The sequence below is a fragment of the Canis lupus genome, chromosome 26 (assembly GCF_048164855.1).
Source record: "Canis lupus baileyi chromosome 26, mCanLup2.hap1, whole genome shotgun sequence".
In the NCBI taxonomy this organism is placed as follows: Eukaryota; Metazoa; Chordata; class Mammalia; order Carnivora; family Canidae; genus Canis; species Canis lupus.
Genome location: NC_132863.1, coordinates 32,812,528 through 32,832,701, shown reverse-complemented (window position 1 = coordinate 32,832,701; position 20,174 = coordinate 32,812,528). Strand labels below are relative to the sequence as shown.

General features: G+C 46.4%; 1 protein-coding gene across 13 annotated transcripts in view; it reads left to right on the top strand.

The window, feature by feature from the left end:
• Positions 1–20,174, top strand: part of PTPRT (protein tyrosine phosphatase receptor type T) — a 1,036,563-nt gene that overhangs the window by 246,429 nt on the left and 769,960 nt on the right. For all 13 annotated transcript variants that reach the window (XM_072801053.1, XM_072801054.1, XM_072801051.1 and 10 more), the window contains exon 2: positions 14,204–14,329. In XM_072801053.1, the coding sequence (XP_072657154.1) occupies positions 14,204–14,329 (126 nt within the window). The remainder of the gene's footprint in view (positions 1–14,203; positions 14,330–20,174) is intronic.

The following is a 20,174-nucleotide window of genomic DNA, read 5'->3' as shown; positions in this document are numbered from 1 at the left end:
TGCTTTGTTTCTCTCCCATGTTTTCATTGTCAGGCCCCTAACATGAACATGAGCTCTGTGAAGGAGGTGTATAACTGTGCATCCCAGTTCTATCTCTGGAGCCTTGAATGAAGGCTGGCACACAGTCAGTACTCGGTATAGGATTAATGAATAACATTCAGGCATGGGCTGAAATAATTCAGAGAGGATACTAAGAAAGAGTAAAAATTGCCAGACTAGAGGTGTTTAGTGGTTTTCTTCATGCAAGGAGGCAAGATATAGTTGAGAGGGATTGTGCTATGGGGTCCGATTCAAAGTTATTCCCTTTCTTACTCTGCCCTTTACCAGCTGTGTAACCTTAAGGAAGTTACTTCTCTGAGCCTCAGGTTCCAACTTTGCAAAATGGTATGCTCAATCCCAAAGAGCAACTCCCTGGATGCTGTAAGGGGAAATACGGTAGGTAGTGCTTGTAAAGGACCTGGAACTTCATTAGAGTTAGAGAGTGGGCACAGAAGGGTGATTTTTTTAATTTTTTAAACAAAATGGAAAAAATGGAAAGCCCTGGAAAGCTTTAAATGACCTGCAGATGTCCCCTCTGAGGCATTCTTGACATCTCATAAGTGACTATTACGAGGGTCTGCTCCTTGCTGGGCCAGGTGGGAGTGCCTGGCTGTGGTCTCTCCTGATGATCTGTAAGCCAGGTCACTAATGGAGCTGAGGTCTGTAGTGGGGTCAAAGGAAGCACCAGAGTCCCAAAGAGAACCCCATGTGGACCAGGTGATTGCACATGACCTTGAACACTAGGACAGTGAGGGGAGACTCAGGAAGCTGGCTTTGCTGGGCGAGTCTTGTTGACTGAGGCTCATAACATGTGGCTGCTTCTCTCTCCTTTTTTCCTGCTGAAAAAAACTGTATGTCAAAAATAAGTTACTTTCTGGAAGAGGTTTTTAGAAAGGCAGGTTCCTATAGTGGTAGTGGTGTTAATGGTCACTTTGGTGGTAACATCCAGGGACCAAGAAGTTGGTGTTTGGGATAGGACTGCCTTGGTTCAAATCCCAGGCCTTCTAATTCCTAGCTCTGAAATTTGGGGCAAGTTTTGTTTTGTTTTGTTTTATTTTTTAAATATTTTATTCATTTATTCATGAGTCACACAGAGAGAGGCAGAGGCATAGGTAGAGGGAGAAGCCCTCTGTGGGACTCAGTCCCAGGACCACGGGATCACAACCTGAGCCAAAGCAGATGCTCAACCACTGAGCCACCCAGGCGCCCCTTGGAGCAGTTTTCTAGCTGGTTCTCAGTTTCGTCATGCATAAAGTGTGGGTAGTGATGGTTTGTGTCCCATGCCCTTTGGGGATTTAATGAAATATCCGTGGAAATGCCTTGAGCGTAGTATGCAGCCTGTGGTAAGCCCTGAGTAAATGCTAGCCATTTACAGATGGAGAAATAGAGGCTCAGAGATTTTTAATGTTCCACCCTGGTGGTCACAGAGAAAGTGCCAGAACCAAGCTACACATCATCTTCTGATGCTGAGTCTTAGATTCCTAAGATTTGACCACACTTGGCTCCATTCATTCATTCACTCACTCACTCACTCACTCACTCACTCACTCACTTGGTATTCACTGAGTTTTCCTCAATTTCTTGAACATCACACCGCTTGGCTCTTTGAACAGACCGAAAGATACAGTGACAAATAAAATGGACACAAGCTTCCTGCCCCGGTGAGCTCAGGTGGTAGGAAGACAGAAGATAATGAAGTGAACGAGTAAGTAAAGAACTGCAGAGTTACCCAGGGGTGGGCCACAACCACACTGCAGCGAAACAAGGTGGTACAGTAGACAAGAGCTAGAGACAGGAGGGGGCCACTTCCCCCCAAATGTTCACAGAGGTGGCGTTCCGCTGTGGGAGGGGCCCCATGAAGTGCTAATGGCAAGAGCATGTCAGGCGGGGAAGAGGAAAGGCAAAGACCTCGAGGCCCCCGAGAGCTTGGCTTGGGTTTCAGAGGCTGTCGGAGCCGGTGCCTGCCAGGAAGCCCTGACATCGGGCCCATCCTTCTGTGCAGAGCGAACCTCGAGTCCCCTTTCCCTGACAGATGTTAAAGGTTCCCCGACACGGGGTATGACCTGCGGCCATCCCGGTCTTTCCCTGCTCCTGCAGAAATAAACGCGGAGCAGACCTCGCCCTTGTGGGAGAGAGGATGAGAGATGCTGTTCTGGCTTTGGGCGGGCAAGCCCCGTCCCAGCTCCGCACCCCTCTGCAGCCCCGGGCTCTTCACCGCTACCCCACTGTGAGGTCGGCAGCGGGGCCAGAGGATGCGAGCCGTCTTCAAAAGCGGGGGAGCTGTGGAGTCCCCGTGTCTGCTCCCGGGCTGTTCTGGGTGGCGGGGCTGCTGCTCGGGCCGCGGACTCGCCCGCGGGTCTCCACTGAGCCGTCGTGTCCTCACTGTCCCCGCTCCCGGGTCCTCCTGCCCGCAGATCGAAGCTTAGAGCTGACCCCACACGTGGGCTTCCCCTTCGCTCTTTCCTCCCGGACACACGTTGCGGCGTCCCTGCGACATTGCCTGGGGCAGAGATCCTCGGCTCTGCTCGTGGGCGTGCGAGGCCCGAAATGTGCCTGCCACTCTCGCTGCCCTGGTCTCTGCTTCGTACGGCACACACGTAGCAGAGCAGGTGCCAGGGCAGGGCCGGGGCAGGCCGCGAGGAGACCTGCCCTGAACAGAGGCCTCCAGCCCCAGGACATGCCTGACTGTCCTGTGTCTCAGCAAATGGAGCCGGTAGACAGGGTAGAGGACGCAGTGGCCGTGCCACAGGGTGTCAGGAATTCAGGTGCCGTTTGGGAGAGTGTCACTCGCCGCCTTCCATTACGTGGGAAGAATCCGTGGCCTGACAGGCTGGGTGACTTGCCCAGGGTCACGCCGCAGGAAGCCGAGATTGAAGCTCGGACTTACCGCACAGATCCCGTTATCATCACAGGTGCTGCCGATCCGCACAGGACACGATGGGCAACTCAGTCTCTTTAAAGTATTGTTTATGAGACTGCGCAGCCTCAATATGACCTATAACATACCTGTCTTCCCCGTTTCTAATTCATATGTTGGGATTGGGCATTAATTTAATAAATACTCACTTAGTACCTACACGCCAGGCACTGTTCCACGTCTTGGCGGGTAAATATTAAATTGACCCAATCCTCATAACAACCCTAAGTGGGTGGGTGCGACTGTCATCTTCGTTTTACAGATGGGCAAATTGAGGAATATGGGAATTAAGTAAGTTGGCCAAGGTCACAAAGCTACCCGCCCCCCACTGGCCAAACTAGCAGAGCCACGATTCTGGATCCAGAATCCAGAATCCAGAATTTTAATTCCCACCCATGTATGTCTCTGTAGAGAAAGAATATCATCCACTGCCTGAAGTGAGCATACCTGGGGGCCACCAAGCTTGTTGACCCCTTTAGTTTACAGGTGGTGCCTGCAAAGGGCATGAGAGTGCTGCAGCAGATTCGGGAACACCACTGTTTCTGTTAGTCCTGTCTTTTCCTGCTCGCCTGAGCTGCCTTGGAAGTCCAGACACGTCTCTGGTCTAGAAGACCCAGCAGCAAGTTCATTATTCTCCCTTGAAGTCCGTTTGCTAACTTCCACCTTTGTTGTCTTTTATTCCTGGATTTATTATAATGGGCCAGATTAACCTGCGTTGCCTCATGGAGTCTCTGGGACAAAGAACCAAATGAACAGATCAGACGCTTTCTCTGGTCCTTGGGGAATCCTCAAGCCATCAGAGAGACATCATCTTATTTATAATAAATTCACTGTTCAAAAAGCTTTAAAAAAATCTTTTTTTTCCTATTAGGGGTATTGTTTCTATCTGTTGAGTCCATGAGTGTTTGACATTGGATGACTTTATAAAACATTCTACTAATTGGATTTATTAAAGCAAATAAATCAAACACTAATTGGAACGTGCCCTGCCATTATTTTTGCTTACTGAATTAGATATAATGGTGTGAAGGCCTTCTTATCATATTTGTGCACTTATTTAAACACCCCCCTGGCACACACTTCTGCAAATTCAATTAGATATTCAAAAAAGGAATTCAATTTATGCAAGGCTGGTTTACATTCATTCTAGGGGCAAGGCTGGTCTGCTCACAATTATAAGCCCTACTTAGATAGCACCTTGCTTTCAAAGCATTTGTCAGCATGAGGGTAGGATCTTGATGGTTTGGGGTTGCGCACTTTATTATTAGAATGTGGGTGTCCACAGAGCAGGGCTGGCTTTGTAGGTATGTGACCTGTGCTGTCACATGGAGCCTGGCCCTTGGAAGGGTTCCCATTCTTGGTTCTTGGCTCTGCTATGGCCATGTTGAAATTCTTAATTTTAAGCAGGGTGCTCTGTACTTTAGTTTTGTATTGAGCTTCATAAATGATGTAGGTGTATCTACCCTGGAGGTGGCCCTGGTTCTCAAAACCAAGTGAGGAAGAAGTCCTTGGTTTGAGGCTCCATCCTGTCCTTGACTGTGTGGTGTTAAGAATGTCATGCGCTCTGGCCTTGTTTTCTTCATCTGTGAGATGGGGGTGCTAATCCTTACCCGTAAAGAACAGGTGCTATGATGTAGGGGAAGGGCTTATTTAAATATGGGGAGCTATTGTGCTGTTCTTGGCCCTTAGCCCATGAATCCAGAATGTAGCTTCGGAGGACAGTGGGACAGAGGAAGGAAAAAATATTCTACATCTGGGACTGAAAGGTGTTTAAAATACATGACTTACAGATAACAAACCCTCAAATGTGACACATTGCCCTTTTCTGTGACTGTGTTAAAATTAGAAATTTTTATGGCATTAGAGTAAATGTTGGTGCAGTACAGCCTGCAGACTGGTTCTAGACCTTCCCTAGTTTTTATGTGGCCCACCAATGAGGAATGGTTTTTACATTCTTTGATGGTTAGACAAATCAAAATAAGAGTACTATTTTGTGACATCTGAAAATCATGATGTAGTTCAAAGTGCAATGTCAATAAATATTGAATTTCTTTATTGAATACAACTCCCCTCATTCTTTTTGTGTTGCTTATAGCTGCTTCTGTGCCACAGTGGTGTTGCTCTGTCATCATGACAGCAGCTGGGTGACTCACTGCCCTGAGCAGAATTCTAGGATGGCCTCCAAAATTCCCGGCCCCTGGCATGCGTGCCCTGCGTAATCCCCATTCCTTGGGAGGGACTGTGAGTAGGATGTACTTCATACTTCACTCCCATGATTTAGGTCATGTTAGTGATCAAGGTCAAGGAATTTTGCAGATGGAGCTAAGGTCCCAAATCAGTTGACTTAAGCTAATCAAAAAAGGATGGTGGTGAATGGACCTGGCTGAATCACATGAGATGAGCCCTTAGAAAGGGACTGTGCCCTGTCCAGAGAGAGGAGATTTGGGGCATGAGAGGGCTCGGGGGGAGGGGCTGTGAGGCCAGGAACTGTGGGCAGCTTCTCGGCCCATGGATGACACCCAGGCTGAGGACATGGACCTCAGTCCTGTAACCAGGAACCAACTTCTGCCCCATTCCATGTGAGCTCTAAACAGGATGTGAGCCCCAGAAAGAAATAATAGTTCCCTGACACCTGACTTCAGCCTTGTGAGGCCCTGAGAGGAGAAGCCAGCTGAGCCTTGTCTGTACTCCTGACCTGCAGAAACCATGAGCTAGTAAAAGGGTCCTGTTTTAAGCCTCTGATTTTGTGTTCATTTGTTGCATAGCTGTAGACGAGCAATATAACATCAAGGTGGAAATATATACTATTTGGCTTTTTTTTTTTTTTTTTTTTGGAAAGTATACCCAACTCTGAGTTAAAGTAATTAAAACCACTTAGGCCACACTGCCCTTTCCTCTGCCCCTCAGCTTTTAGTCCAGCCACACCTCCAGTCTATCTGAATAGCTCCCAAGTGTGAGCTTCCCACATATCTGGGGTGGCTCTGTGAGGCCCGGCCCCCACCTCATGTGCCTGCCTGCCTGAGACCCCACCTCCATTTCGTATTCTTTCCAGCACGTGGTGGCCTCCACTGCGAGTTAGGAGAGGCCTGTCTCCATGCCTTGCCCTCCAAGTTGGTGGACCAGCATCCTGAGCCAAGGCAGTGATTGGGGCGGGGTGGGGGGCGGGGCGCAGACAGCATGCGGACTGGCTCCATGTTCTTCTCACAGGAATTAGAGAATTGCTGCACAGCCACCCGTTTCCCTCAGCCAGAAGTTCCTTTCAAGGCCAAGCTTGCCTTCCAAGTTCATTGTCATGACAACCTGGTATAATGGGTAAGAGTGTAGACTGAGCTCGTCTGGGTTCAAAGCCTCCTTTTGGCTCTTGTGATTTCTGTTATCTTCAGCCAGTTTTTTTAACCTTTTTAAGCCTTGGTTTCCTTATCTATATAATGGGGGATAACGATCAAATGTACTCATTGGGTGATTGGGATAATTAAATGAGCTAATATCGGTAAACACTTAGAATAGTGCCTGGCTATAGTTCAGCACCAGACATGGAGTGTTGGCTGTCATTAGCACTCAGATTTACTTGGGATTTGCTTCTTCCCTGTAGCTTTGTGTCTATATCTCTTTGATGGTGCACCATGATTACCTGGCCCCACTGGCAATGTGCCCACTCCCCCTGCTAGAACGCTGAACAGACTCCTCTCTTCCTAGATCTGCTGCCAATACTCTCATTTTTCCTCTTGTGACTCGTTGGCCTGCACATGTCTCCCCTCACTCTTTACCTTGTTTGATGGTTGATGGTTTCTCCTGGGTTCATCCTTTGAATTCCCTTCACACTCTGGGTTCAGACTTGCCCTCAACCTTTAATTCAGTTTTAATGTCTTTAAAACTGAATGAGGTGAGCATCCCAATGAGTCTTTTGGGAGTCTCTCTCTCCTCTGTACTGGGCAATTGTAGGACCAGGTAAATGCTCTTAAAAGGTCAAGTCTAAGGTGAGTTTCAGATTCCTCCAGGGGGTCTAAGGCCTACACTGGGTTGGAAGCTCAGTGGAAGACAAATGAGAATCGCCTGTGGGGTCTTAGCCTGTCTCCCCTGCAGGAGGGCAGGTCCATTTTAAATGTATTCAGCCAGGGGTACCTGGGTGGCTCAGTCAGTTAAGCGTCTGCCTTTGCCCCCTGGGGTTCTGGGATTGAGCCCCAAATAGAGTTCCCTGCTCAGCGGAGAGTCTGCTTCTCCCTCTCCCCACCCCCAGCTTGTGCTCACTCTAGCGCATGTGCTCTCTCTCTCAAATAAATAAAATCCTTAAAAAGTAAATGTATTCAGCCATTCATTGAACGGTAAAGTCAAGCATAGACTATGGGCTAGGTGCTGAGTGAAGAGATATGTGGCATGCCCCTGTTTCATGGAGCTTTGGGACTTGGAATTGAAGGGGCACAGTCCTGTAGACTCATTTCCTCCTTTTCCCAGATCCCCAGTGCTGGATGTACCCTCAGAACACCCTGAGAGGGGATATAGAATGGGCTACTAGATTTTGAGTTTTTATATACTTGCCAGGGGAATCGGGTATTAAGAGTTTCGTCCTTTTCATGGCATGTCACCTTGGTTGACTGTGCTCATGTTTGTCAGTTGAAGTTATGAGCTCTGCTGGAAGTGGTCCTGGCCATGTAGAGCAAGTGAAGGCAAATTTCTGCCTTTTAAAAAATCTCTTGTCTAGTTTTCTCTCTTGTGCCACCACTGGATGTTACAAGTGCAGCTTTTTTTTTCTTTTTCTGGAAGCAACAGGATGAAACTTGGAATCTGTGATCATACACAATGTTCTAAGAGGGGCAAGGTTCGAGCAATGGAGAAATACTTGGGCTTTGGTACCACTACAGCCCTAGACTAACAGCTCTACTACTTTGTGCAGGTTAGTTTTGTTCCCTACTAAATGGGTCCAATCAAACCGGTATGGTCTGTGGTGATGGTTATCATGTTCAGTGGCCACTAAAAGGAAATGTTAGTATTAAGGCTTTTTTGGGGGTCATTCTTCCTGAAATTCCTAGCTTGGCAAATCCCTTAGTATCTCTGAGGACAAGTTTTCATGTATAAAATGGAGAAAGCAATGCTTCTTTCTTAGAGGGTTAGTTGACAAACTACAGCCTGTAGGTAAGATCTGGCCCACCACCTGTTTCTGTAAATAAAGTTTTATTGGAACACAACCATGTTACATTACAATACCAGAGTTGAGTCATTGTGACAGAGACTATATGGCTATAAAGTTGAAAATTTTTGCTGTTGTGATCCCTGTCTTAGAGAGTGGTTGTAGTTGGACTTAACCTCTATTCGTGTACACACATCTATAAATACATACTTACACAGCTCAAGTGCAGTGCCTGGCATATAGCAGAAGCCCAGGAAATCTTTAGTTCCTCTTCTGAACTTAATTCTGTTCAAGAAAATACAGGATCATATCTGAGAAATGCAGAGGCAGACACATTTATATTTTTATTGAATTCTATTCCTTTCTCATTTTCAAAAGAAGAGCTCATGTTTAAAAAAAAAATTCTGATTGGCACTATAAACTTTATTTATGCTTTAATGTATCTTAAAGTATGTATCCTGCACTATTTTTACTTCCCTTACAGATGCTGATATGCTATACATTACCAAACCCAAATGGATTTTCAGAATCCAATTTCCTTGCTACAGTTTTCCATTTCTCTGTTGACTTTTTATGCTTGACTCACATCAGAGCATCTGGGGCCTTTGCCACATTCTGACCTCAACCCATCCAGGGAAATAGCTCCTCGGTCTGGGTGCCCGGAGGTAGGGTTGGGTCCTTTGCCTGCGGCGGCACTGCCCTGTCCTCTCCTGGTTATGTGGGTCTTCTCCAAACCAGGACATGTGCTCTGGAGGCTGAGTCTGATTCTTGAGATAGGGGTAGGCTATGGGGTTTTTGTCCCCTCACCCCAAAATGATTGTAGTAGGGTTGACATTAGTTAAGTGGGTCTGTCTTTAAAGAATGTCTTTAAAACTGGATGTTTTAATTCAGTTTTAATGTCTTTAAAACTGAATGAGGTGAGCATCCCAATGAGAGTCTTTTGGGAGTCTCTCCAATCACTAGTCTTCCCTAAGTAGCCTGCCAGAACCAGCTGCAGAGATGGCCAGGAGGAGTCTTTTCCATCAGGCATTATGGACCTAAGGAATTGCACCAAGAGAGTAAACCTAATTTTTGAAAGAGTGAGAGGAACAGCAGTGAGACTTAAGATTATCAAGGGTTTGCATATTTCATGCCGCAAGTCCAGGGGCAACTGGTCTTCCTTTTCTCCTCCTCTTCTTCCTGGTTCTCAAGAGGCAGTCCCTGGCTGGTAGCATGGCTCTGCATGTCTGTAGCTCCTGAGAGTTCCCAGTTCTCTCTGAGTCTCTGGAATCCTGAACCTTTACTACGACAGGGTTCCCTAGTGATCCATCATACACACCAGAAACCAGGCCCAGAAAGGAGGAAGAGATGTGAGCTAGAGGGGCTGTACCCAGCTGCAGTGTGGGTTGCTGTCAGGATGTATCATCTTGAGCTCATAACCACTCTTTCTCAATCTGTTGGTTGAGAGGAAGAAAATTCAGGGAGGACTGCTTAAAAAATACTTCTAAAGTATATTTTCTCTCCCAAATAGCTTTTAAAACGTGTCTCTGGATCAAGCCAGACTACTCTAAATTGAATCCTCTTGGGTCCCAATGAGTGGCTCTCCCTCCGATGGTGTGGGTATTCCAGCAATTTGTTGAGAATGACTCTGAGAAACAGCCTCGTTTCACTGGCTGTGCACTCCTTGTGTGGATGTTGTCTCAGATACTGTTCACGATGGGGAACGGGACTTCTTTTACCTACAGAGAAGTTCGTGTGTGAGTTGAGCACCTGGAATGGTTATAAATTTTCCTGTGCAATTTGGCTTTTATTGTATGAACAAACACAGAGTGTCCAGGATCTGAATAGATTTTCCTTTTTCTAGTGGCCATTAGAAACTCAGAGCTGAATGCCTCACTCCTTTTTAGCAGCCAAACATGTAGGAAACTGCTTTTTTTTTCTTTCTGTGTTCTCATTGGTTATTTGCCATCTCGCCTAACCTGCTGGACTTCCTGCTTCTGTGTTCGTCAAGCCGTGGTGGATTTGCAAGTGGTAGTGCTAGAGCTGGTAGAGGGTAGATTAGGGATTTGTTAAACGGCATCTTTTGAATGGGATGTCTGAGCTTCAGCACAACCCCATGAAGGTGGTTTTTACATTTTTGCACCTTAAATGTATGTTTATGTTGTTCTTTCCGTGCACTCAGCCACCTATGCGAGCGTAAGAATTCTGTATGTTGATTCCATGCCCCCACACAGAACACACTTAAAAAACAAAAAAAACAAAACAGCAACAACTTTAAGTGTTTCTAGAATAAGCAAAGGAATGTGTTCTAATGGGAGAGGCCCAGGCATCCTGGAAGCTCTTTGCATGCCTGATCCTCTCTCATACCCTTGTAAGTGAAAGACTTGGTCCTTGGTTTTAGGGAACACATTCTCACTCTGATCTATTAGAAAGAGCCTGGGTTGTGCATTTAGGTCACCACAGAATTAATCTTGGCTCTAAAACTCCCTTCCATGTGAGCTGAGAAGACCACTTAACCCCTCAACGCATTAATTTCCTTGTACGTAGAATAGGGATGATAACCTACCTCAGTAAGCTGCAAACTTGAAGTGAAAGCAGATGAGATAAAGTACACAGTCAGTGTCTAGTATATTGCCTGGCCTGGAGCAGATGCTCTAGAGAGTGTGCTTCTTACATTTGTTAGGGTGCAAAATGTTCTCCTGGGGTCATAGTCCATCCCTAAGATGTCAGCAACATAAGACAAGTTGTTATTTTGCTCTTGGAAGGTTAATGCTGATATCACTGGTCAGGTGACTGGTTGGCTCACTTCCAGTGAGTGTCTCAGTGATCTAGACCTCTTTTTTCCTTTGATGCCCCCATCTTCACCTATAGGTTTGAAGTTCCTCACAGCAGAGGCAGTGAGGAGGATTGCTTGTAAGAGATCATTTTTATGGGCAGTTCATGTAACATGTATATGGTGGATATCAGTCTGTTATCTGTTTCTAGGGTTTACTGCTTGGTCTTTCCAGATGCAAGTGGCTTGATGACATAGTGCTGTTTTTTTTTTTTTTTTTAAATGGAGAAGGTGATGGAGGAGGAAAGGAAAGGGAGAGAGAGGGCTTGATCATCTCATGACCCTGAGATCATGATCTGAGCTGAAATCAAGAGTTGGACACCTAACCAGCTGAACCGCCTGTGTGCCCCATCTCTTGTGTGCACAAGAGAGAAGACCCAAACAGTGTGCCATACACGTAGCATGGTCTTGGCCACTCTTTTCCTTCTTGTGCCCTGGAGACTGATCTCAGTTTAGGATGCTAAGTCAGATTTCCAGTGGACTAGGAGATGCTGCAGGTGCTCCTTGCATACCAGTTCCAGCACATCAGGATCTGTTGTCCATGGTGTTGGCATGATTCGTTTGTCTCTCTGGGCTGGGCTCCTGGCAGGTGATGGCTTGGAGACATAGAGGGAGGGGAAGTTGGTTCTCCAAAAGAGCAACACATCTGCTGCCATCACTGTTTTTAAATTGTAAAGGTCTTGGGGCTTTCGTGCCCTCTTCTGGCTCGGGAAGTTGATAGAAGAAGATGTTTGGGAGGATCAGTTGGGATTTGTCAGGCCATGTGGGGAAGGAGCTTTCTCGGTAGAAGGGGTCAGTATGAGACCTGGAAGAGCTGGTTGAGTGAGGGGGAGTCTGTGCCCGTGGGTGCTGAAGCCGAGCTTTGTCTGTGTCAGGTGTCCCCTTAGGATTATTGGTTCCTTCGCTTTACAGATGTTGAAGCCCCACTATGTGCCAGAGCTGTCTAGTGGTAATTGCTTGATTGGTTCCCTCCTTGTCATTCTTCTCTGCTGTTTCTGGGGTGAGGGAACCTTTCCTTGCATCTCCTGGGCCTCCCATCCTTGCCCGTTGACACATGTCCATGCACACTGGTCATCGCCCTTCTTCCCTCAGTTCCCTCAGGTACTGGCGGCACATGGCTGCCATGTGAGGCCAGCTCCCCCTGAGCAGCTGGGTGTGGAGGGGGACGTTACAGCACAGGACAGGGAACTGTTTCCGGGAAGTGTGGGAGGGCTTCCTGGGCTCCAGGCTGCTAGTCTCCTCTAACCCGCCCCAAAGGCAGCCTTTCTGGCGTGATGCTGAAATGCCTGCAGGTTTATTCATTTCCTTGTTTACCGTTGGTCTGTCTTGCTGAAGACTGATAGCAGCTGCTTCTGTAAACTGCTGGGCCTCAGACTCTGTTGGATCTGCACTAACTGCTTGGTTAAACAGGTGTTGAATTGGCACATTTGGGTGGCTCAGTCCTTTGAGTGTCTGACTCTTGATTTCTGCTGAGGTCATGATCTCGGGGTCAAGATGTTGAGCTCTATGTCAAGCTCCGAGCTCAGTGGGGAGAATGCTTGAGACCCTCCCCTCCCCTCTCTGCCCTTCCCCTTGCTTGCACTCACTCTCTCAAATAAATGAATCTTTAAAAAACAACACTTGGTGAATCAAAGGATGAATAAATGAAATTAGATATTTTAGTTCCTACCAAGGTATCATCCAGTTTCTATCACAGGAAATTTCTGACTGGCTGTCATCTTCTGTAGGTTTCTGCTTTTCATTGTTTCTTGGGTCCCTCTGTCTCCTTTCCTTTTTAACCAAGGTATTCACATAATGTACATCAAATTCCTGCTTTTTAATGCAAAGTTATTTAATAGTCTTTACTCAAGCCCAAAGTCCTACAATAGCAAAGTAGGCCCAGCCCTTCCTTAGCGCAGCTGAGACTCCAGATTGGGGTGGTAAGGGCCAACTCTTCCAGGTTCTTATTCACAGCAAGAAAGGAAAGTGGGGAAAGCCTTGGCGTGATAGGGTTTTTTAGTGGTGGTGTGACTGTCTTCCGTATTATATGGGTCAACAGATCTTCCACCCCACTAAGCAGAGAACATTCCAGGCCTGGGGTACAGAGAAAGGCTTGACCTTGGCAGCTAGTGGAGACGATGGTGTGATGTTGGAGGAGGCTGTAGATACAGGCTGGGGCTAGTGAGGGATGGCTTCTGTAGGTGGATCAGAACCACATGGACATGGGTGATCGGGAAGCAGGAGTGTATAAGGGAGGGAGATGGTGGTGTGATGAGACCTGAGCATCAAGGAGATATGGGGGGCAGTGGCAAAGCTAGACTAGGTGTGAAACTGGGTCTGGAAGACCAGTCAGGAGGCTGCTGTGGAATACTGGCCTGTGCCACCTCTGTGTCCCAGCAGCTTACCTTGGATACCCTTCCACGGAGATGCTGGATCCTCCTGAGCCCTGATCAGTCCTCCTTCAAGATGTCTCGGCCCCTGTTTCTCCAGATAGGCCAGCATTTGCTCCTTGGAGCCCTGGTTCTGTACCCTGCATCTTTGTCAGTGTCACTTGGAGGGGATCTACAGCATATGGCATATATGCCTAGTAAATCCTCATCAGAACTGAATTGATACAACTTGTGTAAAATGGTGGCTGACTTTAAACACCGTGAAAATCAACTTTACTATTTTCCAGGGGCACGACTGTCTGATTCCTCACAAATTTGATCTTTATGCCATGAAATATGAATTTTCACAAACCACTTTTATAGGGAAGGGGATGGATGTGGAGAATTTATTCTGTGCCAGTTGCTTTCTATGTGATTCCGTTGAATTCTTATGGTGTTTCTGTCTGTGGCTCGTGCCACAGGTGAGGACCCTGAGATGCAGGTGAGGAAGCAGCTGGCTGCAGCTGGCCCGATTGGCCCGGATTGGCCTGGATTGGCCCCGCTGAGATCCGTGGCTGGTCTGTCTGGGCTCTGGAGCCGGTGCTCTCTCTGCTGCCTCCTGCATCTCTCCCTGTGGCAGGAAGTGATCACAGAGGCATGCCCTGGCATTCATTTTTCCTACTTAGAATGAAACGTTGCTGTTTACTTTCTCAGGAAGGAAGATTGAAATCAATGAAACTAGCCTTATTAACTTTTTTAAATAAGGGGGCCTACAGATGCCAGCACCTTTCCTGAGAGCACCAAAGCAAATATAAAAATCCAATTTGCTTGCCTTTTTTTTCCTTCTTAATCTTCTCCAGAGTTTAACATTAGAAGCTGTAAATGAAGAGCTGATGAGACAGGGGTAACGAGCCAAGCCTCAGATGCAACAATGTATTTACCCGTATCTCTTTTGTCTGCAGGTGGCTGTTCCTTTGACGAGCACTATAGCAACTGTGGCTATAGCGTGGCCCTCGGGACCAATGGGTTTACCTGGGAGCAGATTAACACGTGGGAGAAACCAATGCTGGACCCAGCAGTGCCCACAGGTACATGATCCCCTGCACTTGAGGCTGTGATGAGGATGACCCCCCCCCCCCCTTTGGGATGACTTGTGGGGACAGACTTTCTTACGGATTGAGCTGTCTGAGAGGGCAGTAGACAGTTTCATTGGTAGTAAGTTCCTCATCCCTAGAGGTATTCAAACCAAGGCTGAGTGAATTCTTAAGGTATGTAGTAGAAATCACTTGTCACCTGGACTCAGGAACCTTTAACATTTCTTATAGCTTTAAGGGTCTAGATTTAGCTACAGGTTAGGGCATCCCTGGGTTTTGCTTGAGAACCTGAGAGTAGTTGGGTTTTGTGGGAAAGAAATTCTGAAGGATGAGGTCATTCCTTTTCTTCCAGGACACATAGACATAACTTTTATATATCTAGGGAAACTGACACAGTCAGAATATTACTCATAGAGTTAATGTCCTGACACCCTGAATGCCCATCTTATCCTTTTTTTTTTTAATTTTTATTTATTTATGATAGTCACAGAGAGAGAAAGAGAGAGAGGCAGAGACATAGGCAGAGGGAGAAGCAGGCTCCATGCACCGGGAGCCTGACGTGGGATTCGATCCCGGGTCTCCAGGATCGCGCCCTGGGCCAAAGGCAGGTGCCAAACCGCTGCGCCACCCAGGGATCCCCTGCCCAGCTTATCCTTAACCAGTGGGGCTAAAGGGCTACTATACTTTCTTGATGAATAGCTGCTTATCCAGGCATATGAGAGTGACACCTGATTTATTCTAGGGGAGGCCCCCCGGAAGAGGAGCACTCAGAATACATTTAGGGTGGGGTATGCCTAGGTGTGTTGAATTGTGAAAAGGCTTTTCTGGGGACATACGACAGGAAGAGTTATAACTATGGGAACATTAGGATCACCTCTTTGGATATGTGATCTCAAGTACAGGAGTAAAGACATTTTTGGTTGTTGGAGAGGGAACATCATGCCTGTGGTTCCTCCCCACTCAAGGGCTCCCTCTAACCTACATATTATCTTGTCTTTTTTTTTTTTTTTTTTTTTTTCACCAGCACCTTCTGGTACTCTTCTGCACTCTGGCCACTAAATATGGGAGATCTTAGGCTTGTTCTATACTGTCTCCATGTGTATTAGGTTCTCCAGAGAAACAGAATCAATGGGATATATATACAGAGATACATTTAAAAGGAGATTTAATACAGGAATTGGCTCACTCTGTATGGAGGCTGAGAAGTCCCATGATCTGTTGTGTGCAAGCTGGAAAACCAGTGGTGGGATCCAGGGCTGATGTTATAAACTCTGATCTGAGTTTGAAATCTCAAGAACCAGGAACACTGATATTTGAGGGCAGGAGAAGATGGATGCCTGTAACTCAAGTAGAGAGGATGAATTCACTCTTCCTTTTTGTTCTGTTTGAGCCCACAAGTGGATGATGCCTCCTACCTTGGGGAGGGCTGTCTGCCTTACTCAGTTTGCCAATTTAAATGCTAATCTATTCTGGAAATAGCCTCATAGATACTCCCAGAAATAATGTTTAGCAGCTCTTTGGACATCTCATAGCCCAGGCAAGTTGACACACAAAATTAACCATCACATTATGGATGGCCTCCACCACTCCTATGCCTTCAGTTGCCATCAGACATCTTGTATGAACTCTAGACCTACACCACCCACTGCCCAATTGGCAGGTCTTTTTGGCATCCTCTGGGGATGTTTACCAGGATGCCACTAAGCTGGAGACAGGAAGTGGTGCTCCAAGATGTCCAGGTAAGGGTGTAGCCTGTGTGGCCTCAGTGACTGTGAATTCGGCTCCAGAGCAGGAGGCTACTGGATGATTCTATGTACTTCCAATCAAAGGTGTAAATTGTCGTTTAAGTTTTTTGTGAGTGTAGACACCAGCCCTAGATAAAATAAATCTGTGCTATGGTACAAAATTGAGCTTTGCAGATCTGGTAGGAACTTACTTGGCATGAGCAAAGTCACCAACAACTACGTGTTCCCCTTCTTAAGGTACCTGTGGAACAACCTGTATGCCTGTTGCCCCATCATCATTTTAAACATTTCTGAGTTTACTTTCAGGAGTGTCTTGGTTTAGTCGATAGAATCATTCATTCCATTAGGGATCCAAAGAGTCCAGTGCACTTTGCTGAAATGTACCATGTGCTCCATTTTGCCTGGCCGTCTTTGTTGTTGGCCAAACACATCCAGATCTTTTAGTATGTGTATGTGTTTTGCATGCACACATATGGTCTTCCTGCTAATCTTTAGCCCACCTGAAGCCCTGTGGGGTCTTGGAGGCTCTCCAAACTCAACATCTCAAAAATTGAGCTCTTGAGTCATCTTTTTTTCCCTCCTCTTATACTTGCTTTGCCACATTCCTTGTCTCAGGAAAGACCACTCTGTGGAACATTTTCCTCCACCTCGTACTCTTGTACTTACCCTTCCTATCTCAGTCTTTTCTTAGGACAGCACATCCTAGATACTTACCTGGGTCAGCTCTTTCTGTAAATATTTCCCATTGCATCATGGACTTTTTCTCAATGACATGTCACTGTGGATGTTATTTGCTCAGTGTATGTTTTTACCTTCAGATGAGAAATTCCATGTGCATGTAGACCATGACAGTCTTGTTCATTGCGTTATCTTAGAGCTTAATACAGTGATTGTATATAGTATGAACAAATTAACATTTTGTTGTATGGATGGATGGCCAAATAGTCTTTATCAGGTGTATTTTACTTATTTTTTTAGTAAAAAATTTTGTTTGTTCTTTTTTTGCTCATTTATTTTTTCTTTTTAAAATTGAAGTATCATTGACACACAATGTTGTATTAGTTTTGGGTGTACTCCATAGTGATTCAACAAGTCTATATGTTATGCTGTGCTCACTGTAACTGTAGCTACCCTCTGTGCCCATATGGTGCTGTTATAACGCCATTGACTATATTCCCTGTGCTGTGCCTTTCATCCACTGGACGTCTGTACTCTCCACTCCCCTTAACCCATTTTGCCCTTCCCTTTGGCAACCACTAATTTAGTTTTGTGTTTTTGGGTCTAATTCTCCTTTTTGTTTATTCATTTGTTTTTTAGATTCCATGTGTATCTGAAATCATAGGATATTTGTCTTTCCCTGACTTACTTCACTATCAAATATTTTTTATTTAGTTTTATTTTTTTTAAAAGATTATTTGAGAGAGGGAGTGAGAGTGAGCATGAACAGGGGGCGGGGCAGAGGGAGAAGCAGACCCCCCACTGAACGAGGAGCCCGATGGGATCATGGGATCATGGGATCCCAGAGCTGGGACTCTGGGATCATGACCTCAGCCAAAGTCAGATGCTCAACCAGCTGAGCCACCCTAGTGCCCTTCAAATGCTTTTTAAATGAAGAAATGAATCATAATGATCTTCAAATGCCTTTAGGCCATCTATAAACTGACCATTTTTATTTTTATTTTTTTAAAGATTTTTATTTATTTATTCATGAGAGAGAGAGAGAGAGAGAGAGAGAGAGGCAGGCAGAGACACAGGCAGAGGGAGAAGCAGGCTCCATACAGGGAGCCCGGTGTGGGACTTGATCCCGGGAATCCAGGATCACACCCTGGGCTGAAGGTGGCGCTAAACCGCTGAGCCACCCGGGCTGCCTGTGACCATGCATTTTTAATCTTTCCTATAATCCTTCCATTTTACAGACCAGGAAACTAAGGTTCTAAGAAGCTGAGTGACATTGCTTTTCCCACCGTGCCAATCTCTCTTCCCAAAGGAATAACTCTTCTAATCTTAATTTTCTCAGCCCCTCATTATGGCAGAGTGTCATTTCATAAATATTGGATTGTGCTAATACAATCTTCTGAGCTTTTCTAAATAGAGGCATTTGATAATGATCACTGAAATTATTCTGTCATGATGCGCCTGTGGATTTCAGCGGCTCTGCGTGCTTCTTAGGCAGAGAGGCATGAAAGTGAATTTGGATTAGGCAAAATTGTTTGTTCTTCTCCTGGGCAAAAACTGAAATCTTACTTTTCCTCCTGTAAAACCAGCAGTTTCCATCCTTTGGAAGTCTAGTTTGAGTCTATTTATTCAGATGTTCCACAACCTTTGACTGATCACCTTCTGTGTGACAAACTATGTGCTGGAGTGTGGGTAAATCACACTGTGTCATTTGGGCACTTAATCTCTCTGCTGGCTTCTCCTGGCACATGGCTTGAAATCTGAACTCCTTACTGTAGCCTACAAGGTTCTGCATGATCTGGTGTCTTCTCCAAGCCTGTTGTCTTCTCAAAATGCCCCAGACACACCAGCTCCATTCAGTTCCTTGGAGACTGAAAGACTATCAGATTCTTTCTTGGCTCAGGACATTTGCACGTGCTGTTCCCTTTCACTGCAATGGATTTCTCCACTCTTTGCTTAGCTGATTTATTTAGGACTCAGCTCAAAAGGCTCCTCCTTAGGGAGATTGTCCTTACCAGTCTATGTGAAGAAAGATCCCCTCGTTGCTCTTCCCATAGTATCCTGATCTTGGCTTTCAAAGTCCTCATCATAAACATGATTCCAGTCCAGCTTATTCCAATCTTGTGCCATAGCTCAGTGACTCTGGGTCCTTAATCTGGGCCTCAGTTTCCTCCTCTTTAGCATGGGAACCAGGGTGAGAGTTAAACAGATTGATGCCTGAGTGAGGGTGAAGTGCCTGCACATAGTAGGGCTTAAACAGTACTGGTTACCCTGTGCTCTTCGCTGTTTCTCAAGATCTCTGCAACTGTAAGTCTAAGTTCTCCTTAGAACCTTGCCTGCTCCTTCAAGCTCACCTGACCCTAGATGCTGCTTTACCCAGGTGCACCACCCAGCAGGCGATCTGCATGGGTCCCTGAGAGACCCAGAGGGGCTTTTCAATACCCAGGGTACTTGCTGCCCTGAGGGCTTGCATACTTCTTCTGTTGGCTCAGTTAATTCAGTGCTGCATGCAGTCACTATCAGAGTCTTTGTCTCTTCCTTTTCCATGGGAAGAGCCCTTTGCCTGACATTCCAGGCTTCAGACCTGGCTTTGCTGTGACCTCACCTTCCTGGGGCTGTCCTAGGGAGATGCGGGTGACTACACCCACAGAGCCTCTCTGCAAGCCTGGATCTGGTCCCTGAAACTTCCTGAAGCTGCCTCTGGTTTCTAGCTCTGCCTTCCCCAGCCTTGGCGTAGTGCCCACATGTTCACACGGGGAGACAGTCCAAGGTCCAGTGAGGGCTTCTTTAGGGGGCTGAAAGGGGTATGCAAGGCTGTAAGTGTCCTTTTAAAAGAGCTAAAGCCAGAGGCAGTAGGGCTATGGAGGTGTCCTCCAATTTCTTACGCTTGTAGGCTATTTAAGTGTTGGGATGTAGTAAGGTTGACTATGAGGCTGAGACCCAGGTGTGTAAGAAATGCTACCTTTACATCAACTTCAATCTGACCCTGAGCCTTCAGGGAGTTAGCCATAATTGTTATTTTGAGGGCTCTCCCTTCCATAGGGATCTACAGATGTCTTGGCATTTAGGCCAGCCTATTGTGGTTTCTTCTTAGAAGCCCACTTTCCCATTTCCATGGTCCCTTTAGGTCTAATAATTCTGCTGCTGCTTCCCAGGCTTGGATCCCTTTTGTGGAGTCCAGCCAGCCGAGGGGCATCACTCAGCATTGTTTCTGGGGCTCATGCCATAGGGCAGCATGAGATCAACAGGACCCAACCCTCACCCTTCCCACTGTGGAAGACCATTTCTGCTCACTTTCTAAACCCAACAGGCACACCCTTGTGGTCCAGCCCTATTGAATTCCTTATCTCTTAAGTTTAAGATTTCAAACAAGGAGGGGAAAGAAGGGACCTATGACATGAAGCAGCTTTTCTGCCTCC